This window comes from Pleurodeles waltl, chromosome 3_1 (assembly GCF_031143425.1).
Source record: "Pleurodeles waltl isolate 20211129_DDA chromosome 3_1, aPleWal1.hap1.20221129, whole genome shotgun sequence".
NCBI classification, from domain to species: domain Eukaryota; kingdom Metazoa; phylum Chordata; class Amphibia; order Caudata; family Salamandridae; genus Pleurodeles; species Pleurodeles waltl.
In genome coordinates, this window is record NC_090440.1 from 16,613,455 (window position 1) to 16,640,945 (window position 27,491).

Genomic DNA, 27,491 nt, shown 5'->3' on the forward strand with positions numbered 1-27,491 from the left:
GCACTGGGTGGAGATGCTAACACCTCTCCCAGGCAGGAATTGTCACACCTGGCGGTGAGCCTCAAAGGCTCACCTCCTTTGTGCCAACCCAGCAGGACACTCCAGCTAGTGGAGTTGCCCGCCCCCTCCGGCCAGGCCCCACTTTTGGCGGCAAGGCCGGAGAAAATAATGAGAAAAACAAGGAGGAGTCACTGGCCAGTCAGGACAGCCCCTAAGGTGTCCCGAGCTGAAGTGACTCTAACTTTTAGAAATCCTCCATCTTGCAGATGGAGGATTCCCCCAATAGGGTTAGGATTGTGACCCCCTCCCCTTGGGAGGAGGCACAAAGAGGGTGTACCCACCCTCAGGGCTAGTAGCCATTGGCTACTAACCCCCCAGACCTAAACACGCCCTTAAATTTAGTATTTAGGGGCTACCCTGAACCCTAGAAAATTAGATTCCTGCAACTACAAGAAGAAGGACTGCCCAGCTGAAAACCCCTGCAGCGGAAGACCAGAAGACGACAACTGCCTTGGCTCCAGAGACTCACCGGCCTGTCTCCTGCCTTCCAAAGATCCTGCTCCAGCGACGCCTTCCAAAGGGACCAGCGACCTCGACATCCTCTGAGGACTGCCCCTGCTTCGAAAAAGACAAGAAACTCCCGAGGACAGCGGACCTGCTCCAAGAAAGGCTGCGACTCTGTTTCCAGCAGCTTTAAAGAACCCTGCAAGCTCCCCGCAAGAAGCGTGAGACTTGCAACACTGCACCCGGCGACCCCGACTCGGCTGGTGGAGATCCGACACCTCAGGCGGGACCCCAGGACTACTCTGATACTGTGAGTACCAAAACCTGTCCCCCCTGAGCCCCCACAGCGCCGCCTGCAGAGGGAATCCCGAGGCTTCCCCTGACCGCGACTCTTTGAACCTAAAGTCCCGACGCCTGGGAGAGACCCTGCACCCGCAGCCCCCAGGACCTGAAGGACCGGACTTTCACTGGAGAAGTGACCCCCAGGAGTCCCTCTCCCTTGCCCAAGTGGAGGTTTCCCCGAGGAATCCCCCCCTTGCCTGCCTGCCGCGCTGAAGAGATCCCGAGATCTCTCATAGACTAACATTGCGAACCCGACACTGGTTTCTACACTGCACCCGGCCGCCCCCGCGCCGCTGAGGGTGAAATTTCTGTGTGGACTTGTGTCCCCCCCGGTGCCCTACAAAACCCCCCTGGTCTGCCCTCCGAAGACGCGGGTACTTACCTGCAAGCAGACCGGAACCGGGGCACCCCCTTCTCTCCATTCTAGCCTATGTGTTTTGGGCACCACTTTGAACCCTGCACCTGACCGGCCCTGAGCTGCTGGTGTGGTGACTTTGGGGTTGCTCTGAACCCCCAACGGTGGGCTACCTTGGACCAAGAACTGAACCCTGTAAGTGTCTTACTTACCTGGTAAAACTAACAAAAACTTACCTCCCCTAGGAACTGTGAAAATTGCACTAAGTGTCCACTTTTAAAACAGCTATTTGTGAATAACTTGAAAAGTATACATGCAATTTTGATGATTTGAAGTTCCTAAAGTACTTACCTGCAATACCTTTCGAATGAGCTCTTACATGTAGAATTTGAACCTGTGGTTCTTAAAATAAACTAAGAAAAGATATTTTTCTATATAAAAACCTATTGGCTGGATTTGTCTCTGAGTGTGTGTACCTCATTTATTGTCTATGTGTATGTACAACAAATGCTTAACACTACTCCTTGGATAAGCCTACTGCTCGACCACACTACCACAAAATAGAGCATTAGTATTATCTATTTTTACCACTATTTTACCTCTAAGGGGAACCCTTGGACTCTGTGCATGCTATTCCTTACTTTGAAATAGCACATACAGAGCCAACTTCCTACATGAGGTCATAGAGTTTGGATACCTCAACCTGCCTCTAGTATGCCTGGATATTTTTAAGGAGGCCCAGACACCCACAACTAGGAATGTTATGCAGCAAAATAAAAACGTTTTGTCTGCTATGTCCAAACAATGGGACCCTTTCAAAATCTCAGTGCAAGGTATTCTTTCAAACCTTCTTCTTTGCAAAAAGCAAACTTAGCTTACACTTCCATAATATTGCATCTGGTTACGATAGCTGCCTACCTTCAAAACAGACAGCATCTTTCACTTTTCAAACTTCCAGTCATCAAAGCCTTCATGGAAGGGCATAAATGAGTGATTCCCCCAGTGCCTTTGTGGAATCTTAATATTTACTTACAAGACTCATGGGCCCACCATTGAGCCTCAGCATTCATGCCCTCTTCAGTTCTTAACATGGAAAGTGGCATTCTTAGCTGCAATCACTTCACTTAGGCGTGTTCATGAGCTTCAGACTTTAACCCTACCAGAACCATTTTTCCAAATACACAGGGATAAAGTGGCTTTCTGCATCAACGCTAAATTCATACCAGAGGTGGTATCTCAATTCCACCTCAACCAATCCATTGAATTGCCAGTCTTTTATCCACAGTCAGACTCTGTTGCAGAAAGAGCCCCGTGTGTTCTAGATGTTGAGAGCACTTGTATTCTACATTGATAGAACTAAAACCGTTAGAAAAACTAAACAAGTTTTGTTGCATTTTTACCACCACACAAAGGCAATCCTATATCTAAATCCGACATAGCAAGATGGATTGTAAAATGTATCCTTACTTGCCGTGCAAAGCCAAAAATATCTGTTGCTCCTAGAGCACACTCCACCTGCAAAAAAAGGAGCAACCCTGGCCTTTTTAGGAAATATTCCCATAGCTGACATATGTAAAGCAGCTACCTGGTCCGCATCGCACACCTTCACCAAGTATTGTTGTGTGGGTGTCTTAGCAGGCAGTACTACGTACGCATTTCTAGACAACTGCAACACCCACAGGTTAGCCACTGTTTATGGAGGGACTGCTTTGTGTATCTATAGCCACACAAACCAACAAACGGAAAATGTTACTTACCCTGTAGACATCTGTTCGTGGCACGTAGTGCTGTATATTCACATGTACCCACCCTTCTCTCCGGTCACCTGTGGCCGTTGCAGTTTATTTACCATTACATGTATATACATTTCCATGGACATCTTTATTTTGACTCCTACACTACACTCCATTCACTCCCACCTGTTGGAATAAAAATCTAACAGTGGAGTTGATAACCAGGCGCATTACCAGCAAGAGGAAGAGTCACTACACCTCGTACTCAAAATACTTTTCGAAGAAAAACAACTTGCAAACTTCTGGACCTAACACTAGATGGCAGAAATATACAGGGAGTGCAGAATTATTAGGCAAATGAGTATTTTGACCACATCATCCTCTTTATGCATGTTGTCTTACTCCAAGCTGTATAGGCTCGAAAGCCAACTACCAATTAAGCATATTAGGTGATGTGCATCTCTGTAATGAGAAGGGGTGTGGTCTAATGACATCAACACCCTATATCAGGTGTGCATAATTATTAGGCAACTTCCTTTCCTTTGGCAAAATGGGTCAAAAGAAGGACTTGACAGGCTCAGAAAAGTCAAAAATAGTGAGATATCTTGCAGAGGGATGCAGCACTCTTAAAATTGCAAAGCTTCTGAAGCGTGATCATCGAACAATCAAGCGTTTCATTCAAAATAGTCAACAGGGTCGCAAGAAGCGTGTGGAAAAACCAAGGCGCAAAATAACTGCCCATGAACTGAGAAAAGTCAAGCGTGCAGCTGCCACGATGCCACTTGCCACCAGTTTGGCCATATTTCAGAGCTGCAACATCACTGGAGTGCCCAAAAGCACAAGGTGTGCAATACTCAGAGACATGGCCAAGGTAAGAAAGGCTGAAAGACGACCACCACTGAACAAGACACACAAGCTGAAACGTCAAGACTGGGCCAATAAATATCTCAAGACTGATTTTTCTAAGGTTTTATGGACTGATGAAATGAGAGTGAGTCTTGATGGGCCAGATGGATGGGCCCGTGGCTGGATTGGTAAAGGACAGAGAGCTCCAGTCCGACTCAGACGCCAGCAAGGTGGAGGTGGAGTACTGGTTTGGGCTGGTATCATCAAAGATGAGCTTGTGGGGCCTTTTCGGGTTGAGGATGGAGTCAAGCTCAACTCCCAGTCCTACTGCCAGTTCCTGGAAGACACCTTCTTCAAGCAGTGGTACAGGAAGAAGTCTGCATCCTTCAAGAAAAACATGATTTTCATGCAGGACAATGCTCCATCACACGCGTCCAAGTACTCCACAGCGTGGCTGGCAAGAAAGGGTATAAAAGAAGGAAATCTAATGACATGGCCTCCTTGTTCACCTGATCTGAACCCCATTGAGAACCTGTGGTCCATCATCAAATGTGAGATTTACAAGGAGGGAAAACAGTACACCTCTCTGAACAGTGTCTGGGAGGCTGTGGTTGCTGCTGCACGCAATGTTGATGGTGAACAGATCAAAACACTGACAGAATCCATGGATGGCAGGCTTTTGAGTGTCCTTGCAAAGAAAGGTGGCTATATTGGTCACTGATTTGTTTTTGTTTTGTTTTTGAATGTCAGAAATGTATATTTGTGAATGTTGAGATGTTATATTGGTTTCACTGGTAATAATAAATAATTGAAATGGGTATATATTTTTTTTTGTTAAGTTGCCTAATAATTATGCACAGTAATAGTCACCTGCACACACAGATATCCCCCTAACATAGCTAAAACTAAAAACAAACTACAAACTACTTCCAAAAATATTCAGCTTTGATATTAATGAGTTTTTTGGGTTCATTGAGAACATGGTTGTTGTTCAATAATAAAATTAATCCTCAAAAATACTACTTGCCTAATAATTCTGCACTCCCTGTACATAGCTTGTGAACCTACACCACCAAATGCCACAAACAGATGCTTACTGGGTAAGTAACATTTTCCTTTCATCTTCTTGCCAATGGCTATTTCTCTGAAAATGTTTGTCTTGCTCAAAGCGAACGGCAGGAGGAAGATTCTCTTTGCTATATGTTAGGTACACCAGTGGTGGTATCCAGACCTCCTCATGGCGAAAGGGCAACACTGAAGGCTTCTGTGCATGCTACACACCTCTCTTGGATGACTGGCTATATGGTGCACTGCAGACTTCCATTACTGAGCTTTACTGAGATCAAGAGAGAAGTCTTTATTTGCATTGAAGGCAGCTATGACAATCTATCAGCATGACCTCCAGGTGCCATTACTCATAATGTAAGGCTCTGAACCCCACCAAAGACTCTACTGCTTCCAAAACACCCCCCACGAGGAACATAATAAAGCTGAGTTCTAAAGTCGAACAGTTAACACTGCATAGACATTCTGCAAGATGCAAAGCATCCTACCACAATATCTTTGTGCAACTCCATGTTAAAGAGATTCTGAATCTGCTACCATGAAAAGCAGTTTCTAGGACATGACAAGAAGAGACAGAACAACCTAATGTTTTAGTTTACTGAACCCAGCCTGGAAAGTTTTATAAAATAGATTTGACTTTCAAGAGTGCACATTGGTAATCTCCTCTCTGGCAACTTATTCCCCCTCTATCCTAGTGATCAAATATTTACTAGATGCCTTAATGCCTTTCCTTTTGTTAAAAAGCATTTTTCCATTGTTCAGTACAGTCCTCTCCAGATTAAAATAATGAGACCTCACGATTTAGTTTTTTTTAGCTATAACATCAGTGCAGAGGGTGCTTGTGATCCAAGTTCATTGTGCCTGTGAGCCTTACATGGTGTTAACACTGTGTTGTCAACACGTTTTATTGCAGACCGGAGCCTTCAGCATATTCACCCTTTTCAGTTCTTTAACGTATGGAAGATATGTACCATCCTCAGCTAATAGTTTATTTTTGAACTTTTTAAATCAACATTATGCATTAGTGTGTTCTTATTTTAGTTTTTTTTTTTTTAATCAAGCTATTTTTCTCCTTTAGTTTTTTTAGATTATTTGTATAATTTTTCATACTTGGTCTTTCATTGCTTTATTTTTATTTGGAAGGACACCTGATGGTGGGTGCCTTCCCTGACTGCATTCTTCGCTTGAGGTATTTCGGCTTGTGGAGTGCAGTTGGTGCTGAAGGCACCTCGAAGGCTGTCACAGATAGCCAATCTGTGCTAAGTCTGGGCTATCGGCACTGAATGCTGTTGGTTTTTACTCTTCCTGAGGGTAGGAAGGAAGTTAGCAGTTATTGATTATTCACTTGCCCTCGTGCCCTGTCCTCCTGAGCATCTGAAATATTTGAGCGTTATTCCAGGAGAAGTTCATTTTTGTCACGGACAGACCTCAGGCTTTGTTTCTGGTGACTAATGACATTTTCACGCCGGACTGAGGTAGTTCTCCCTGTGTTAAAATCTTTAGTAAAGCCAATATTCACTTTGTTTCTCTGCTACGTTGATTAGCGCCGAGTATGATCTAAAGCTCCAATGAATCAGACAGGCTGGTTAGGCATACATTCAACTTTTTATCCATCACTGCTCCGTGGCTTAGTGACTCCTCTGGCACTAATTCTTCCCCTGACTTCTTGAGGTTCCAGAGGTGGTTATGTGAACCGGATGTGAAGATTTTACATGAATGCAGATCATACTTCTTGCAGTAGCTAATGCTCTGCTCTGCATGTCCGTTCTAATCTATTACCTGCATAGGCCTAAAAAGTGAAACTCCTTTTTCTGAGCTCTTGCTGATGCCAACGCCTTGTCTATCTGACCTTCCTGGCTTGTAGTAGTTCGTTTTTTCAGTGTTTAAGGTCTAGGACAGAAGGAGTACTCTAGGCATACAATTAGGGGGCAGACTCATCTGTCCCTAGAATGGTCTTGTCACTTCACCTCCTTAATTCCTTACATCAAGTAGGTGTTCCAATTTGTGATTCTGATTGTGTCAGAAGGGTGGCTCGCAGGCTACTTGAATACTTTGAAAATTAATTGGAAGTACCCGCACTTGAATAAAGAAGGTATATTGCAATTTAATTAGTGATTTTCAAAATGAGTAGTGTCCAACATATACACAGGAGAGCGGGAGTTAAGTGTTCCATCCATTCTGTATTTGGTTTACAAAGGTAGCAAAAAGGCAAATCACAGGATTAAACCGATTCTGTCCTTTTGTATAATACCTTAATAAAGCTATATACAGTAACTTGAAGTTCCCCTAGGAATTTCAACCGTTTTGAGGCTTCATAGGCAATGTCCAACCTGGCCTCAACAGCATCAGGCCTCCCACACATTTAGAGGTAAAGAACACCCACCAGAATCCAGGCTTTCAGAGGCAGTTTGTTACCCAATTTCTCGCCACTTCCCTGCAGCTGCTGCAAAGCGACTTTAAGTTGTACTTTGTGGCACATGATCGCTCGGTAGGTGGTTACATCACTTTACCTCCCCGGGTCGAGCAGTATCACGTCTATTCAGTGGGTTCTCCAGAATTTGTGTAGTGGTTACTCCGTCCTCTTTCTGATAATCCAGCCCAATGTGCTTCACAAACCGCAAAACCTCCCAGAAGGCCACTTGCCCATACTCCGAGAAGAAGTTCAAGCTTTCTTGGCCAAAGGCACCATAGAAAGGGTGCTGGCATCAGAGATTGACTGGTTGTTATTCACATTAGTTGGTATAAAAAAAGGACGAAGACCTCTGCTCTATCCTCGATCTTCATCCTTTAAACTTCTTCCTCTGAAATTACAGATTCAGAATGCTCACATTGGCCCAACTTCGGTCTGCCCTTGATCAATGAGACGGTAAGGTGTCGTTGGGTCTGCAGGACACATGTACCACATTCCTATCCTGCAGTTCCACAGACCCCACCTGAGGTTTCATGTAGGCCAATAGCACTTCTAATTCTTGCAACACCTTACCAGTGCCCCTTGGGAGTTCACAAAGGTGATGGTGGTGGTTGCTGCCCATCTGCTCAGGGTGAGAATACCAGTCGTCTCATACCTCGATGACTGACGAATGAAGGCGGGCATCCCTCGAACCATCTTAAACAACTGCCAATTTGCTAACATAATTGGAGAGGTGGAAATCAAAGGCCTCTCGTTGTCAGTGAAATCTTGCCTCCACCTCACCTTATTGGAGTTGCAGAACATTCACTGAAATGTGAAAGCTTTTGACTCAGCCATCAAGGGTGATTGGGTGGAGGGTCTCCCTGACAACATGACTTTCGTGGTAGTGCAACAGACAGGGCAGACTGGGGTCATGAGTTGTGTTAGGAGGCCCTGTGCCCCTGGAAGTGGCTGAATGCTCATGGCATCTCCTTGATTGTATTGCACCTGGCAAGATCTCTAAATACCAGGGCAGACAAACTCTGCAAGCATTGTAGAGTGGTTCACGAATGGTGACTACACTCAAAGGTGGTATAGGGCATCTCCAGCCAATGCAGAGAAACTTGGCTCAGTTGTTTATCGCCTCTGACGAGATGGCACAGTATCTAAACATTTGTTTTTTGCACTGGAGGTACCAACTCCTGTATGCCTTCCCACCTCTACCTCTCCTGCTCAGAGATCTTAAGGTCAGGCTCCTCTGGGCCCACGTAATCCTAGTGGCTGAGATGTGGCATTTAGCACTTCTGTCCATGAGCTTCTGCTCTATGATCCAACTGCCTCTTTGGGAGGACCTCCTGTTAAATTAAGTAGCAGGGCAGGGCCCTGCACAACCTACACCTCCATGCATGGAGGTTGAACGGTGGCAGTTATTGACTTTTGATCTGCCTTCTGAAGTGTGTTTTCTCATACAGGCATCTACACGTCCCTCCACCCAAACTGTTGATGTAGGATGCTGAGAGAAGTTTCCGCAAGGTTAGGAATCTGCAGTTAGAGAAAGAATGTTACTGAAGGTCAGTAACGTTTTTCCTCTGTGCCACCTGTCCCAAACATATTCAGTTGTTGTTCCAGTGCTACACTACGAGTCATGTTCCAAAATCCACTAATGGAACTGGGAAGTCATTCTGCGTCGTAGGTGTCCAGCTGTGGAATGCACTGTGCCAAAACGATGAAATCAACATTTAAAAACATTGTATAATGAAGCCTCTCCAAAGAATTGTTCCCTCCCCTCCATTAAAATATCGGGAGTCGACCTATCTCTCCCTGAATGAGTGTATGGAGCATTGAAGCAGAAATGTCTTGTGCACGATCCCCTACAACCTCTGTTGATATTCCAAAGAGAGAATGTGGATTAAAACAACTGCTGCTTTCAATCTATTCTTAGCTGAAAGCAGCAATAAGCCAGAAGCAAGCGTGTTAATGAAACACATAAGATATCGGATAGCTCAGGCTGTTGGATCGTCTTTGGAAGCAATGTTACTTTCCTCACACATTGTTTGTTGCATGGAAGTACTGCCTGTGACTTGGAACACAATTTGTTACTTATATTTCTAACACCACCAATCTTTCTTATTAGTTTTTATCCATAGTGTTCAGACTATCACCCTCTTCTGCCAGTTTCCACAGTTCCTGCTCCGATAGAACTTTGTTGAGACCTTTCTAAAGTGTTGATCGGGTACCATCTTTGCCCACATCTTCTACTCTCCTTGTTAGTGTCATTAGATTTCAATTTCTTACAGTTGAAAGTCAGATGTCCCTGCACTAGTTTCATTCTCCTTTGCATCCTTGACCAGTCGAGTCTCCCAACTGTAGTAGACCACTTTGTCTTTCTTCTTTAAAACAACCCTTTCACACTCATCTCGGAATGCTGAAATACTGCTTGGTTACCCCATTACTTGCTGCAGCCAAATTTCTTGAAACATTTGTTAAGGAGCATGTATCGTATTTCTTCCGTAGGCTGATGTTTGATCGTGTTTAAGCAGATTTTCGGCCAGCACCTGGTACTGAGTCTGTGTTCCGGGTTACTCTGAGAAGAGTGATGAGGGACAGTCGTGTCAGACTCTAATTTTGTTTGATCTATGGGCAGACCTTGTCATCTACCGTACCATTTTACTTGCCACACTCAGATGGATATCTGTGATCTTGCCCTAAATTATATCTCTTAATTTAAGAGCTCCCATTCAGTGTTGTTCCTGGTTTTGTTCATTCTGTTGTCCCATCTGTGCTCCTGCTGAGAACACTCTGCTTCTTGGATTATAAGGGACTCTGGACCATATGACCGCTGCTTGCCTCTTGTTGCTCTATTTCCTCATAGATGATTCAGAACCAGCTGAAGTTTAATCCATCTTGAACTGAGAATATGTTGATCAAGGATACGTCTTCCATCGCTTATTTTTCACTCTGAGTCAGGTGGTGCCCTTATTCTTCTTGATTCAGCGGAAAATCTTGACTTTAAACATGATTGTCTTTCTCCTTTTTATCAACTCTGACTCTTAAAGGAGATTCTTCATGTTGTTTCTGATCGATGTACAAAGATGGTGAACTGTGTGATGTTTTGAACACCTAGACCATGGAAGCTTTCTCTTGTCATTTCCCTGCCTGTGCTGCTCCAGCTGGTCTTCTGCTCAGACGTCAGACTAGGCATCACAGGTCCTTTCACCTTAGGTCCACTCATTGACTTCCCATTGCTGTGAGCATGCTGTTTAAGGCCACATAATCCCCCTTAGGTCCTGTACGGCCATAGGAGTATAATTTAAAAAGAAAAACAGGACTTAGTTAAGGCTGTTCTACGTTCTTAGAATCTCTCAAGTGTAGTCTTGTGGACAATTTTCCTTTTTGCCCCAGAGGTTACGTAACTGCCTGCTCTCATCCGAACCCCATCTATTTCAGTGTATTTTGTGTTACTCTCATAGGTTTAACGTGCATTAGCTGTTGAAAATCCTGTTTGGGTGACAGTGTGCTTTACAAAAACATAAAATGGAATTGAGCCATGATAGGGCCCTTTTGACTCTACCCCTCATTCCTCACAACAGCTATCTCACATTGTCACATTAATCAGAACATAACACTGCCATCTTTCTTCCCGAGTGTTTACAGACTGATCCTTTCTTTGTGTATATGCAGCATATTTACAGTCTGTAGATTCTCTGCATAGTTGTGTACTGTAGGAAGCTGGCCTGGTGTGTGGTGGGTACCTAAGGTACTTACACCAGTATCCCCACTTAGTGAAGTGTAGGCAGTGTCTGCAAGACAGGCTCTCTAGAGGTAGCTGTGGATGGGCAGCTAAGGCTTATGTAGGAGACATGCAAAGCTCATGCAATACCACTTATAGTCACACAGCACTCACACACATGAAAGGATCACACAGTGTTACAAAAATAAAGGTACTTTATTTTAGTGACAAATACTAATTTACTAGATAGGCAATTCTTCAACTGGAGGTAAGTAAACACACTATTGCATGTACAGTAGCACTCAAAAATAGGAATAGACAGCAATGGAAAACAGTGAAAAGCAACAGGCAATACAGAATGGCTGGGCGGGATCAAACCATATACTAAAAAAGAAGTGGAATGTGAAGGTCACACCCTCACCCAAGGAAGTGGAATCGGTAGAGGGGAGCTGGAAGAACTAGGAAACCCGAAGGTGTAAGTACCAGGGTGCCTCCCAGCAACCAGGAGAAAAGAGCTAAGTTACTGATTCTACCCAAACCAACCCATGGGACTTCAGTGAAGGATATTGCAAGACCCAGACAAGACTGCAAGAAACCAAAGGTGGAGCCTGGAAGAGGGAGACCTGGAGAAGGAGGAGACCAAGTCCATTTCACGTTGGAGTGTCCGGTGGTGGCAGGAGCCACTACCACCCATCTGTGGATGCAGGAGTTGGTCGACGATGAGACGAAGGCGGTCAGCTACGCATCACTGGAGCGGATAACGAGTTCCTGGGTGATGCAGTCTACGTCCCACACCGGATGAAGGATTGCAGTCAGTCTGTGATGTGGAAAAACCACCAAAAAACCTTGGCAAATGTCGCAGTTGGTGAAAAAGTGGCGATGGCGGGGAAAAGCAAGGCCCCAGTGGAACTCAACCCATGCTGGGAGTTCTAGGCGACCCTCAGCAGTGCGGAGAGTCCAGCCCTCACTGAAGACCCACAGGCAAGGAGCCCAGGAGTGGCAGAGAGGCCCATGCAGCACACCTGAAGGGAGGTCCCACATTGCAGGAGAACCATGCAGAGGGCTGTGCGTCGCAGGGAACAGTGCTGGAGGCTGGGACTACACATAGCCTGAAGATCCCTTGGAGGAGATGCCAACATGCCTTGGTAGCTGCAAGAGATGCGGGTCACAGGGGTAGTGTCCTGCACGGGAAGGCAAGGACCTACCTTCAACAGAGTTGGACATCTGGTAGAGAGGATCAAGGGGACCACTCCAGACCACCACCCATGATGCAGGATCCACACAGCTCAGTATGAGAGGAGATCCGCACAGCCGGTAGTTGTTGCAATTGGTGCCTGCGGATGCAGGGAAGTGACTCCTTCACTACAAGGGAGATTCCTTCTTGCTTCTTGTGCAGACTGAAGACTTGCCGCTCCCTCAGAGGATGCACAGCTGGTGAAATGTTGGAGTTACTGGAAGGAGCCGGAGAAACAATGTTGCAGGGCGAAGTCATCGCTGGAACTTCAGATTGTAGGTTCCTGTGAAGTCAAGTTACGGTTCCAGTGGCCAGGAGTCAAAGTAAACGTTGCAGAGGAGTCCTGCTTATCTTTTACGTCGTATCTGAGTTTCATCCATTTGGGAGACCCTAAATATCCCTGGAAGGGGGATTGGTCACCTAGTCAGGTGACAACCTATGGGGAGGCAGCTGTGACGTCACCTACCTGACCTGGCCACTGAGATGCTCCCAGAGGCCTTTGCCCACCTTGGATTCAAGATAGCAGAATCAAGGGGCCATCTGAAGGAGCTCTGGGCACCACCCCTGGTGTGGTGATGGACAGGGAAGAGGTTACTCCCCTTTCCATTGTAGTTTCACGCCAAAGCAGGTACTGGAGGTCCCTGAACCAGTGCAGACTGGCACCAGATGTGCTCGTCAAAGTATACCAGTGGCTTGGGGAGGCTACCCCTTGCAAGCCAGGTAACACCTATTTCCATAGGGAGAGGGTGTTGCCTCCCTCTCCCAAAGGAGCTCCTTTGTTCTGCCTTCCTGGGCTTGAGCTAATCAAGCAGCAGTAGGGCAGAAACACACCTGAGGGGTGGCAACAGTGTGGGCTGCCTGGAAGATCCCCAGGAAGCTGGTAGGAGCAATGCTGGGGGTCCTCTAAGGAGCCCCCAGAGTGCATGAAATCATACAACCAATATTGGCAACAGTTTTGGGGTATGATTCCAACACATTTCATACCAAACATACCCAGGTTCTGAGCTACCATTATGTAGCTGGACATAGGTAGTGACCTATGTCCAGTACACGCGTAAATTGCAATCCCTGCACTCACAATGTCCATAAAAATGAAGCTTGAGTTCATGGGTGCACCTCTGCTCATGCAAGGGTGCCCTCACACACAGAGGCCTGCGCCCTGCCTGCTGGGCTAGGAGGGCCTATCATAGGGGTGACTTACAGTGACCTGGTGCAGTGACCTGAAATGAAAGGGTGCATGCACCTTTTTGTGCAGGCTGTGATGGTAGGACTGCATACACACTTTGCATGGGCTCCCATGGGAGGCATAATACATGTTGCAGCCCCTGGTGCCCAATTACCTGGGTACCATATACTAGGGACTTATAAGGGGGCACCAGTATGCCAAATGTGGGTGTTTGTGGTCCAAGCAACCAAGTTTAAAGGGATAGAGCACAGTCACTGGGGGCCTAGTTGCCAAAACATACTGACAACTGGCAAAAAGTGGGTGGTAACCATGCCAAAAAGAGGGTACTTTCCTACATGTATGCTGTTCACCATGTGAGTCTCTGATATTCATAGATTGTCTGCACCTGTAAGAAAACCCGGGGTGCATCTCAGCAAAATGTTTTTCCAGAAAAACATGTTGTTCAAAATTTACAGTTTTTTTTAAATATTCAAATAGAAACATAAAAACATAAAAGCACATTTGACTGGAACTACTGCTGTAAAATAACTACGTTGTAAAAAAAATAAAACGCAGGCAGTAGTGTCCTAATGTAGAGCTAAGCAGAGCTGTGAAAATATCCCCGCCACTTTAAGAATTCCCGAACAGATCATGCCAAGCAGTGAGATAGTCTGGAGTTTGCTGTATCGCCAGAACCCTTCCCACCTTTTACTGCGGTTATCTTTTGCCTCAAGCACCAAATTGTGTGTTTCATTTTCTCGTCTGTCTCTAGAAGTTCCTTATTTTTTGTTCCCATTTTCCTCTACTTTTTCACCTTTCCTGTCTTTTGTCAGCCACATCTGGCGAGATGGCTCAGAAAGATGGTTACAATGTCTGTCTCTTCCTGACACTTAGTGTGATATTCATAGAAAAATGTCATAGAGACAGGTCAGGAATGTAGCAGGTGCTGGCCTCATGGCTAAAAGAAGTGAAATTGAGGAAAATATTTCTTCAGTGCTGTTTTCACGGTCTATTCCTCTCGTGGCATTGCTCCTGTCACTTCTGGCATGTGCAGCTTGGGAGGGCAAATCCCACTCTAGTTCCTTGACAATATTGAGGCTCCTGACATTGAGACACTTCAGAACATCATTTGATGTTAAAACACTAGCCGTTGAGGCATCTCAAGCTTCAGTATCTATAAGTTTTGAATATTCTGGGTCAACATTGAAGCATTTCTCAATCATCAAAAGAGATTTGAACAGGGCTTGTTGTCTCAGAGTATCACCCTTTTTGACAAAAGCTTTTTCAGCTTCAGTTCATAAGACAGACAAGAATCCTGTTGCCTCCAGATTTTCCTGCACTTGAGAGTGGTGTGGTGGTGAACATTGAGCCTGCTGGGGGAAACAAAACTGTGGTGCAACGACCTGAAACAGCTAAGTTGCCTCAAAGGGCTCAGCCTTTCCATCCACCGCCTGAGGTACCAGCCCTAAAGACAGAAGCTCCGGGACACCCTCCTACAGTACTTTCTAACACTGCAAAGTCTCAAGATATTTTTGGTGCAGCACTTGTTTCTTTCGAGATAGAGATGAGTCTCTTCAAGGTTACTTCGATCTCATCGTGAGAACATTCAGGACAGACGTAGTGAATTCCTCGTCCCAGGCGGGCCAGAGGACAGTTGTCTCACACCATTCTAACTTGGATTCTGTTTCCATCTTCTCTACAGATTGGTGCACTCTTTCACCAGTGTCATTGGAATCTGCTCCATGGAGAAATTCATCCACTGAGGACGTCATCTGTGTTCACTAACTGTCCAATATCTGGAGAGGAGACTCTGGCCTGCGAAATCCACAGTTCTTTAAAGAGAATCCTCCGGCAGACTCTATGGACTCTTTGGTGCTGCTGCTGCAAGGGAAAAATTGTAATGCACTAGACACCACTTCACCCAATCGTCTAGAGAGAAACAGTTGGAATGAGATGCTTTAGGAAGGAATGTTTCAGATAGCTACTGAGATTGTCAGTGTTGCAAGTTCCTCCCACCTTATCAGTTGTTACTATCGATCTTTGAGGAATTCATTGAATCAGTTTGTGGAACATCGTTCAAGAGACAAGATAAGTCTTTCGGGCATCATTAAAGAAGGCACAACCTCTCCAGACAGTCTTATTGGTCCAGCAATGGATTCCTCCTACCTTATCGTAGCGGCTTCTGCTGTGGGCATCCATCAGTTGCTCTTCATGATCGAGGCTAACTTCTGTGACATCAAGCACCGAAGAGGATACTAAAGCTTCCATTCATTATTATTTGCATCTCAAGCTGATGAAACATTCTAAACAGAAAACTTGAGGCAGTATCCCAAGGTCTCTGGAGGGTTATAAAAGAGTGAAGAATTTGTAAGATGTAACTTTCAAGGTTAGGGCAAGAATAAGCAGCGTTCATGCCCCCCCTTCTGTAGCGGCAGCTGCAGGAACAGCAGCAGCAACCGCCGGCTTTTCAGCATCAAACTTCCGTCCAAAACAGAGGCAATGAACAGCAGCCGTTATCTGCTCCAGGGAAACCACTATCTGGCTGTGTTGACCTTTTTCCTCCCGAATGGCTGTGAGCATTTCCAACCATCTCTTGGCTTGGCAGTAGGTCGCAAAGGATGTGTAGGTGCTATGTACTTTGCCGAATCGATACGAAGCTGGGTTTTCTTTTTAAATTCCTATAAAGGGGAAGATTCCTGCAAAGTCTCTCAACTGATTCAAGAAACAAAATACTGGTTGCAGAAGAAAGCTCCAAAACATCACCAATACAAGGTGCTGCATTTCAGGCTAAGATTGGCTCCCAGAATATTTACAAAATTCATGACTAGGAGTTATATGCAGAAGCGCTCTTTCAATTTATCTTTATCTGCCTGATTAGTTGCTTGTGGCATAATCATGTCACAGATTCTCACCAATCTCTACTTTATGATAGACCTTCACGATCTGAGTCTTCATCAGCTTCAAGAAATCCGTGGTCAGACCATCTCAGTTGATCCAGTACTTGGGAGCCGACCTAGACCCCGACCCCAGGAGAGGAAGATTCGGGGTCCCAAGATAGGTTTTAGTCTTTGTGTTGGAAATGACGTCAGCTTCACTAAAGACCAAAGCCTTCAATCAGTCTCTCTTGAGCTCTGTGGCCTCTTTCTGTGGCTTGGTAGGCGTGACTGCATAAGAGACCACATGGGACAGATGTCTGCCAGAGCCTTGCAATCCCTCAAGTGGTGGTGTCCGAGGACAAAGCTTGCCCATTGGTGTTGTGTTTCACAGACTGTGGTGACAGAGGCATCAATGGAGACTTGGGACACTTACATTGGGAGTGTCTCAACACATGCGGTTTCCGAAAAAAGTATGCGTGTTGAGCTTCAGAATGCTGCATCTGGCATTGACATCATTCGTGGTAGTGACGCAGTGTAGGAAGCTGGCTCTGTATGTACTATATCAAAATGAGAGATAGTGTGCACAAAGTCCAGCAGTTCCCCAGAGGCTTGACAGAGGCAATAATAGATAATACTAATGCTCTATTTCTGGTAGTGTGGCCGAGCAGTAGGCTTATCAGAGGGTAGTGTTAAGCATTTGTTGTACACACACAAGCAATAGAAGAAACACACACTCAATGACTTAACTCCAGACCAATAAGATTTTATATAAAAAAAAATATTTTTGTTACTTTATTACTAGAACCACAAGACTCAGTCCAGAAGTAAATACTGTTGCAGGTAAGTACTTAGCACAGACATCAATGTAACTGTTTCACTTTAGTCAAGTAAACAGCTTTTAAGAAAACAGAGAATATCTATTTTAAAAATGGACACTGCATTTTCAGAACAGTTCCTGAGGGAAAAAAATAAAGTACAGTTTTAGAGGTAAGTACACGACTTACAGTTCCAGTCTCCGGGTTATAGGTGGTCCACCGTTGGTTCAAGTCAACCCCAAACACCAACCATCATCAACACAGGGCCGGCCGGGTGCAGAGGTCAAAGTTGAGCAATTTTAACGTGGGCTCCTATGGAGACAGGGGGTACTTAGAATTCGGTCTGCCAGCAGGTAAGTACCTGCAGCTCGGAGGGCAGACCAGGGAGGGATTAGAGGAGCAATGGAGAGGCCCCAAGTAGGCACCAATCCCACACCCTCAGCAGCACTGGGGCAGCCGGGTGCAGGGTGCAAGCAGGGCATTGGGTTTCCAATGAAACTCTGTGAGGGGAACCTGGGGGTCACTCGGGCCCTGCAGGCGAGGTCCAGGGGGTGGGGGGGGGGTTATCTTGGGCACACCACTGGTCGGACAGGGAAGAGGACCGCCTGTTGATCATCGCTGCAGCGGGTGTCGATTTCTCCAAGGCCTGGAGACTGTGGGTGCAGTTGGTCTTTCGGCGTCTGTTATCTTCGTCCAGGGCAGTCGCGGTCACGGGGGTTCTCAGGATTCCCTCTCAGGTGTCGTCGTGGCGGGGTGGGGAGGTCAACCCAGGGTGGGGACTTGGTCGCCGTCACCTGGGGGTCCTCTGGTCGGTTGGGCCACCTGGACTCGGGCAGTGAGCGTCGGGTGCAGAGTAGTTAGGACTCACGCTTCTGGAGTAAGATGGGAGTCCTTCAGAAGAAGTTTCTACTTCTGTTCTTCTTTGGACACGGCCGCTGTCCACAGGCGTTCTTGATCCTCTGTGATGCAGGCCATTCTCTGGAGGTTTTTCAGAGGTCGCTGGACCTGCAGGACGCGTCGCCTTACTTCTGTAGGCTCCTTGAAGCAGGAGACAGGCCGGTAGGGCTAGGGCCAAGTCATTTGTTGTCTCCTTTCCTTCTCTGCTGGGGTTTCAGTTAAGCAGTCCTTCTTCTTTTCTTGAGGTCATCAGGAATCTGACTAGCTTGGTTCAGGGAGCCCTTAAATACAAGAGCTAGGGGCGGTTTTAGAATTAGAGGGCAGTAGCCAATAGCTTCTGTCCCTGAGGGTGGCTACATCCTCCCGGTGCCCACTCCCTTTGGGGAGGGGGGCACATTTCTAGCCCTATTGGCCCTGATCCTCCAAACCAAGATGGAGTATTCTCCAAGGAGGGGATCACTTTAGCTCTGGACACAGGGGTGGTCCTGGCTGAAGTGGTGACTCCTCGTTTTTCCTAATTATGCCGCCGAACTTACTGCAAAAAGTGGGATTTTGTCCGGGGGCTGGGCATCTTCACTAGCTAGAGTGCCCTGGGGCATTGTAACACGCAGCCTGCGGCTTTGAGGCTCACTGCTAGGTGTTACAGTTCCTGAAGGGGGGGAACGTGTGAAACACCTCCACCAAGTGCAGGCTTCGTTTCTGGCATCCGAGAGCACAAAGGCTCTCACCCCAGGGGGTCAGAAGCTTGTCTCAGTGGCAGGCTGGCACAGACCAGTCAGTCCTGCACTAAAGGATTGACTAAAATACAGGGGGCATCTCTAAGATGCCCTCTGTGTGCATTTTTTAATAAATCCAAACTTCCCAGTATTTAGTGTAGCCGTTATGGAACTGTGGAGTTCGTTTTGACAAACTCCCAGACTGTAGGAAAATGGCACTGTTGGCATGGTTATCCCCTATTTTTTGCCTTTTGTTGATGCCAGCTTTGATTGAATGTGTGCTGGGACCCTGCTAACCAGGCCCCAGCACCAGTGTTCTTTCCCTAAAACTGTACCATTGCCGCCTCAATTGGCACATCCCTGGCACACAGATAAGTCCCTTGTAAAAGGTACCCCTGGTACCAAAGGGCACTGTGGCCAGGGAATGTCTCTAAGGGCTGCAGCATGTATTATGACACCCTGCGTACTCCTCACTCAGCACATGCACACTGCCTCGCAGCTTGTGTGTGCTGGTGGGGAGAAAATGACTAAGTCGACATGGAACTCCCATCAGAGTGCCATGCCCATAACCCACTGCCTATGGCATAGGTAAGTCACCCCTCTAGCAGGACTTACAGCCCTAAGGCAGGGTGCACTATACCACAAGTGAGGGCATAGCTGCATGAGCACTATGCCCCTACAGTGTGTAAGCCAATTCTTAGACATTGTAAGTGCAGGGTAGCTATAAAGAGTATATGGTCTGGGAGTTTGTCAAACACAAACTACCCAGTTCCATAATGGCTACACTGAATACTGGGAAGTTTGATATCAAACTTCTCAGCACAATAAATCCACACTGATGCCAGTATAGGATTTATTGAAAAATGCGCACAGAGGGTATCTTATAGACGCCCCCTGCATGACAGCCCAACTGCTAGTGCTAGGCTGACCGGTCTCTGCCAGCCTGCCACTTCCAGACTAGTTTCTGGCCACATAGGGTGAGTGCCTTTGTGCTCTCTGTGACAGGAACAAAGCCTGTCCTGGGTGGAGGTGCTTCAAATGTTTAGGCCTGGTGTTACAACGCCCCAGGGCACTCCAGCTAGTGGAGATGCCCGCCCCCAGACACAGCCCCCACTTTTGATGGCAAGTCTGGAAGAGTTAGTGAGGAAAAACAAGGAGTAGTCACCCTCCAGCCAGGACAGCCCCTAAGGTGTCCAGAGCTGAGGTGACCCCTTCCTTAGAAAATACTCCATCTTGGCATGGGGGATTTAGCCCAATAGGATTAGGGATGTGCCCCCCTCCCCAAAGGGAGGAGGCACAAGGAGGGTGTAGCCACCCTCAGGGAAGGAAGCCATTGGCTACTGCCCTCCAGCCCTAAACACACCCCTAAATCTAGTATATAGGGGTGACCCTGAACCCAGGAAATCAGATTCCTGACGACCTAACAAGAACAACAACTGCTGACCTGAAAACCCCACATAGAAGGAGACGACAACTGCTTTGGCCCCAGCCCTACCGGCCTGTCTCCAGATTCAAAGAACCTGCAACAGCAACACATCCAGCGGGCCCAGCGACCTCTGCAGACTCAGAGGACTGCCCTCCAAACCCAAAGGACCAAGAACCTCCTGTGGACAGCGGCTCTGTCCAAAGCAACAAGAAGAAACCAGCTTTAAAGAGACTCTCGCCTCACTCCTGAAGCGTGAGTCCCCACCACTCTGCACCCGATTCCTTGGCCCATGTCCAGAGAAACCAACACCGCAGAGAGGACCCCCAGGCGACTCAAACAACGTGTCCACCCTGAGATAACCTCCCAGCACCCCCCACAACGCCGCCTGCAGAGAGAATCCAGAGGACCCACCTGACCGCGACTGGCCGGTAACAAAGAGCCCAACGCCTGGAAGAAGCACTGCATCTGCAGCCCCCAGGCCCGAGAGTAACCAACTACTGGTGCACCAGGAGGCAGTCCCCACCTTTGCCCAGTCGATGGCTGGCCCGAGAAGTCCCCCTATGCCCTGCCTGCATCGCCAGAGTGACCCCTGGGTCCCTCCATTGATTCCAATACAAAACCTGACGCCTTGTTTGCACACTGCACCTGGCCGCCCCTATGCAGCTGAGGGTGTATTTTGTGTGCCTGTTTGGGACCTCTCCCCAGTGCTCTACAAAATCCCCCTGGTCTACTCCCCGAGGACACAGGCAGTTACTTTCTAGCAGACTGGAACCGGAGCACCCCTAGACTCCCTAGGCGCCTATGTTATTTGGGCCCCTCTTTGACCTCTGCACCTGACTGGCCTTGTGTTGCTAGTGCTTGGTGTTAGGGGTTAACTTGAACCCCCAACGGTGGGCTGCCTATGCCCCGGAGACTGAACTTGTAAGTGCTTTACTTACTTGACAAACTAACCTTTACACACCTCCCCCTGGAACTGTTGAATTGTCAGTGTCTACTTTTAAAATAGCTTATTGCCGTTTTATGCTAAACTGTGTACATTACTGTTTGGATTCAAAGTTCTATATTTACCTATGCCACGTACCTTACAATTTATGTAATTACCTACAATTTGAATCCTGTGGTTCTAAAATAAATTGAGAAAATAATATTTTTCTATTTAAAACCTATTGGCCTGGAGTTAAGTCTCTGAGTGTGTTATTGCCTGTGTGTGTGTGTATACAACAAATGCTTAACACTACCCTCTGATAAGCATAACTGCTCGATCACACTACCACAAATAGAGCATTAGTATTTTCTATTATTGCCACTATCAATCTCTAAGGGGAACCCCTGGACTCTGTGCACACTGTCTCTCACTTTGATATAGTATATAGAGCGCCAGCTTCCTACACAAACCATATACTTAATATGGCCACACCGTACTTACAATGTCCAAGAATGGACTTAGACACTGTGGTGGCATATTGCTCATGCAGCTGTGGTATAGTGCCCACTGCCTTAGGGCTTTAAGGGGTGACTTACCTACACCACAGGCAGTGTTTTGTGTGCATGGCACCCTGAGGGGGATGCCATGTCGACTTTGCCTTTTTCTCCCCACCAACACACGCAATCTGCAGTGGCAGTGTGCATGTGTTAGATGAGGGGTCCCTTAGGGTGGCACAACACATGCTGCAGCCCTTAGAGACTTTCCCTGGTCACAGGGCCCTTTGTACCACCGGTACCTTTTACAGGGGACTTATCTGGGTGCGAGGGGTGTGCCAATTGTGGAAACAATGGTACATTTTTAGGGAAAGAGCACTGGTGCTGGGGCCTGGTTAGCAGGGTCCCAGCACACTTCTCAGTCAAGTCAGCATCAATATCAGGCAAAAAGCGGGGGTGGGGTGTAACTGCAACAAGGGCCATTTTCCTACACGCAACTAGTTCACTTAATATTGCAGGTAGAAAACACATCCACAATGTATTGCCAAATATGCAGAATTGTTTCTCAGGAAGCTCAAATCATCTGGCATTGGGGGCTGGTGAAGGGCCTTCTCTTCTCATTGAAATTCCTCTTGCAGTGATCCAGAGCGGACGGACAAAGTCTCTGTTTGGTAGAACAGCATGACTGGGTCTTGTTAACATCTTCTTACACTGAAGAATGTTGGTGATCAATCTCTTTGAAATAGAATAAAAGCCGAAAAGCACTGTTTATTCAAACAGGTGTCAAGAACCCTACTCTCTAGGAATCACTTAGCCAGAGATAGTCCTCTACCCCCTTAGAGACGATTGCAAAGCTCAGACACAGCATCTCACACAAGTTGATTTTGATTATTACTGATTGGCTGCGTCAGTGGTTGTACCTGGACTTCTGTCAGTTTATGCCACCTCCATAGAAGAGACTTCCAGTCAGGACATATTTTCTATCCAGGATGTCAGGCAGGTTTCTCCACCCAGCCCTTCATTCTCTGAATTTGACTGCTTGGCTCATAAATTTAAAAATATGGACACTTGACGCCACCTGATAAATGTTGACTCACCACACTCCCATTGAATCTCATACACATTTCAGTAGAAGAGGTTTTGCTTATGGTTCATCGGCTAGAAGCTGGGCTTCATAACTTGCCAAGAAGAAATCTGGTTCTTATTTTCCCTTTCTCAGAGTGCACTTGACTGCCATCACTGCTTACTGTAGGTCTCATTCGTAAACATTTTTATCTCAGCATCTGGTGATAACACATAGGGCAGATTTGCAGCAACTAGACAGAACTAGGGCTATTCATAAAGATAAACAGCTTTTCTTTTTTTAAGTTACGAGACTGTCAGGGTATGTCTGGCCTCTAAGCACACTATTGCTAAATGGATTGTCTCCTGTATAGTTTCTTGTTTTGTGAAACCTAATAGACCTTAACCCAGGACATCTGAGGCTCTCTATAAGAGGTAAAGGACACCTTCTGCAGCTCTGATGAGGAACACTTCCTTTCTTGACATTTGTAAGGCTGTCACTTGGAGGTCAGTTCATAACTTTGCTGGACGGTGTTTGGATTCGGACTCATTCCGCTTTGTACCTTGTTTGCTTAGTTTTTGGTTCTCTGGCCCTGATTGTGCTTGGGGTTAGGTGATCTTCCTACTCTGTTGTATCTTCCATAACTAGTGGAGAGAGTCCTGTGCTGGAGAAGCTGCCTTCTTGAATCCCTGTTTCTTCATCTTGAGAGTTCTGTCCTCCCCAAAGATTTGTCTTTGAATTTGGGCTTCTTGCTACAATCTTGTGTAGGCTTTAAAGAGAAACTGTGTTCCTACTGGAGTAATGTAGCCTTCCGGGATTCCTATAGTGGCAGGTACATATTTTTACAGTTCTGATTAGTTACCTATTAGGACATTCTGTCCAGTGTTTTGTTCTTTTATGTATGTAGTATTATGCAGTAATGTTTTCAGCCACATGTGATTGCATATGTCAGGTCGGCTATCTGGGTAATGTACAAAATATAAAATATTCCTAATTCGTTTTTTTTTCTTCTGGAAAACATATTTTGTTGAGATGTGGTCCAAACACTTGCGGATGGAAATATTCTACCTTGGGAATTGAGAGAACGCTCACTTTTCTGTCTGTCGCAACCCCCCTACATTCCCTCTCACTCCCCAGGCCCTTTTTTTGTTTTGCTTTCTCACCATTACCTTTGGAGGTTGTTTTTGTTCTAGCTGCCCACCCTGCCAGTCCTTGCACATCCACACTTGTTTCCTTAGCAGTTGAATGTCTGATCTCTGCTGCTCTTGGTCCAGTCTGAGGTCCTGTCACTGACACTCCCCTCCCCAGGTTGGACTGAACAGGCCCTCTGCTAGGGAGATCTGTCATAGGCGGCCATCTGCAACCTGGGACTGCTTCCTGTTTTATTGGTTATACGTGCAAATTGCTCCAGTGGAAGGCCATGTGCCCATCCATAATCGCAGGCTCTGAGGCACGAGGGGCACATCTGTGCATGCCCACCGACCTAAGCTGCGTAAAATTAAAAATTGAATCTGTCCACAGTGTATTTAAGGGCACGTCAGCAGGAGGTAGTGTGTGGCAGACAAGCCTTTTCTCTGGAAGGGTGACTAAATACCATGTCTGTAGTATTTCTACAGTTTCAGGTTTACTCCGGTGTAACCGTTAGGCTGGTGTGAACTTGCGCAGCAGGGAGTGTTTCAAGCTACTTATAAGGACGGCGGTTCTGTTGAGATGAGATAGATTTCACTTAATTTGGGTCTACCACCTTCTCCCGTCTGCCTGTCCACCTCTCCCCTTTGCCTGACAACCTCATCCCTTTCCCTGACAGCCTGTCTCTGTTCCCCTCTGCTTAGCTGCCTGGCCATTTTACTATGCTCACCCCTTCTCCTGACTGCATCTCCATGGTCCACTGCACATGACTGTCTCTCTGTGGTCTCCTGCTCCTGACTACCTCTCTGTAGTCCCCTGTGCCTGACCATGTTTCTGCGACCGCATCTTCGTGGTCCCCTGTGCCTGACAGCCTGAAGGTGGTCCCCTGTGCCTGACTGCTGTGGGTCCCCTGTTCCTGAACACCTCTCTGTGGGTTCCCTGTTCCTGACCACCTCTGAGTGGTCCCCTGTGCCTGACCACCTCTCTGTGATCCTCTCCTCCTGACCACCTCTCCCTTCCCTGGTCCCCTCTGCCTCATCGCCTCCCTGTGGTCCCCTCTGCCTCATCGCCTCCCTGTGGTCCCCTCTGCCTCATCGCCTCCCTGTGGTCCCCTCTGCCTCATCGCCTCCCTGTGGTCCCCTCTGCCTCATCGCCTCCCTGTGGTCCCCTCTGCCTCATCGCCTCCCTGTGGTCCCCTCTGCCTCATCGCCTCCCTGTGGTCCCCTCTGCCTCATCGCCTCCCTGTGGTCCCCTCTGCCTCATCGCCTCCCTGTGGTCCCCGCTGCCTCATCGCCTCCCTGTGGTCCCCTCTGCATCATCGCCTCCCTGTGGTCCCCTCTGCCAGACCACCTCTCTGTGGTCCCCTCTGCCAGACCACCTCTCTGTGGTCCCCTCTGCCTCATCGCCTCCCTGTGGTCCCCTCTGCCTCATCGCCTCCCTGTGGTCCCCTCTGCCTCATCGCCTCCCTGTGGTCCCCTCTGCCAGACCACCTCTCTGTGGTCCCCTCTGCCAGACCACCTCTCTGTGGTCCCCTCTGCCAGACCACCTCTCTGTGGTCCCCTCTGCCAGACCACCTCTCTGTGGTCCCCACAGCCAGACCACCTCTCTGTGGTCCCCACAGCCTGACCACCTCTCTGTGGTCCCCACAGCCTGACCACCTCTCTGTGGTCCCCACAGCCTGACCACCTCTCAGTGGTCCCCACAGCCTGACCACCTCTCTGTGGTCCCCACAGCCTGACCACCTCTCTGTGGTCCCCACAGCCTGACCACCTCTCTGTGGTCCCCACAGCCTGACCACCTCTCTGTGGTCCCCACAGCCTGACCACCTCTCTGTGGTCCCCACAGCCTGACCACCTCTCTGTGGTCCCCACAGCCTGACCACCTCATCATGTTCTCCTCCCCCTGACCATCTCATCATGTTCTCCTTCCCCTGACCATTTCTCCATGTTCTCCTCTGCCTGACCATCTCATCATGTTCTCCTCCCCCTGACCATCTCATCATGTTCTCCTCCCCCTGACCATCTCATCATGTTCTCCTCCCCCTGACCATCTCATCATGTTCTCCTCCCCCTGACCATCTCTCCATGTTCTCCTCTGCCTGACCATTTCTCCATGTTCTCCTCTGCCTGACCATTTCTCCATGTTCTCCTCTGCCTGACCATTTCTCCATGTTCTCCTCTGCCTGACCATTTCTCCATGTTCTCCTCCGCCTGACCATTTCTCCATACTCTCCTCCGCCTGACCATTTCTCCATGTTCTCCTCCGCCTGACCATTTCTCCATGTTCTCCTCTTCATCACCTTTGTTCCTCTCCACTTGATCACCTTTCGCTGTGTTACTATACCTGATCACCTCTCATAGCCCCCACGCCTCACCTCCTTGGTAGACCCCTCTCTCAAGCTGCCTCTTAAAGCCCCCTTGAACACCTCAACCCAACATTTGACCTCTTCCCGCCCCATCTTTTCGCTGCTTCTCCCCGCCCCTTCGGACAGCTTTTTTCCCCTCCCTTGCACACGTCTCGCCTCCCTTGAGTGCCACTCCCCCGTCTGATGTACTCTCTTGCTTGTAATAATGCCCTCTTCAGCCCATGTTCTGTGTACCGCTTTATGACAGCCTCTTTTTTCCCTGATGGCCAGGTGCGTGGTTTAATCTGTTTCTTTCTCCCCTTTGCAGCATCTGTAAACGTGCTGGTGCCCAACTGCAAGATCTACAATGATGCTAGCTGCGACATCTCTGCGGACGGGCAGCTGCTGGCAGCCTTTATCCCCAGTAGCCAGCGGGGATTCCCTGACGAAGGCATCCTGGCAGTCTACTCCTTGGCACCCCATAACCTTGGGGAAATCCTCTATACCAAGCGTTTCGGTGAGGAGGATGCTCTGGGAGCTGGGTCAAGATTTGGGAGTGAGATGTGTGAGGACTGCGGAGTACCAAACACTTCAGGCTGACAGCGGGAGTGAGTCTTGTGAGGGCTCGGTCATCCCCCGTCTGCAAACATGTATGCTCCATTCTGAACGGAGGCTGTAAAATTGAGAGTAGCAGGGTGCTTGAGAGCCACAGAGGAGTCCCAGTTCTGCAGCTTGGATGGTGCACTCAGATTTAAGTTTGTGAGACATGTAAAGGCCAGGGTGGTTTGGAGTCCTCATGCGTGTTGCATTCAGAAGGGAGTGTGTGATACCGGGAGTAAGGCACTGACGGATGAGGGGGACTGGAGTCTGACGCTTGGCAGTGTGACAGCCTGTGATTGAGATGTCTGGGAGATGATGGGATCTGGGTATGCACTACTGTGAGACTGGGAATGAGATGTATGAGGGCTGACATGATCCAGAGTCCGCAGGATGGCAGTGTTCTGTTCTAGGAGACTGAGGGTAAGGTATCCCGCTTCTGCAGGGGTTCAGCGAGAGACCAATCACATCTGGGGTTCTTACTGGGAGGAAACTCAGACTGGGATGTGTACTGGGAGGCAGCTTAAAGTCTGGTGTAGTTATTTGGAGGAGCCTCACATGGGGGCCTCTATTGATTTGGTTGTGTTGGCAGGAGAAAGCTCAAGATGTGGATTGTTGCATGCTTGAAGAAAACATATACCTGGGCTTGTTACTGCCGGGTTTGGGGGGAATGGACTCTGGACGTCACGTTGAGTAAGCCCTCAATGGGACTTGTTATTATGAGGAAGCTTGCAATTGATTTGTTATGAGGGGTAAAATGGCTCTGTCGATTGCTGCTTGTAGGAAGCTCCCAGTGGGAATTGTGATTGGGAGGAATTTCACACTACCTTGCTGCTTATCCCAGCGT

General features: G+C 47.7%; 1 protein-coding gene across 5 annotated transcripts in view; it reads left to right on the forward strand.

Moving 5' to 3' along the window:
* Positions 1-27,491, forward strand: part of AMBRA1 (autophagy and beclin 1 regulator 1) — a 667,981-nt gene that overhangs the window by 394,950 nt on the left and 245,540 nt on the right. For all 5 annotated transcript variants that reach the window (XM_069221711.1, XM_069221710.1, XM_069221709.1 and 2 more), the window contains one exon: positions 26,376-26,564. In XM_069221711.1, the coding sequence (XP_069077812.1) occupies positions 26,376-26,564 (189 nt within the window). The remainder of the gene's footprint in view (positions 1-26,375; positions 26,565-27,491) is intronic.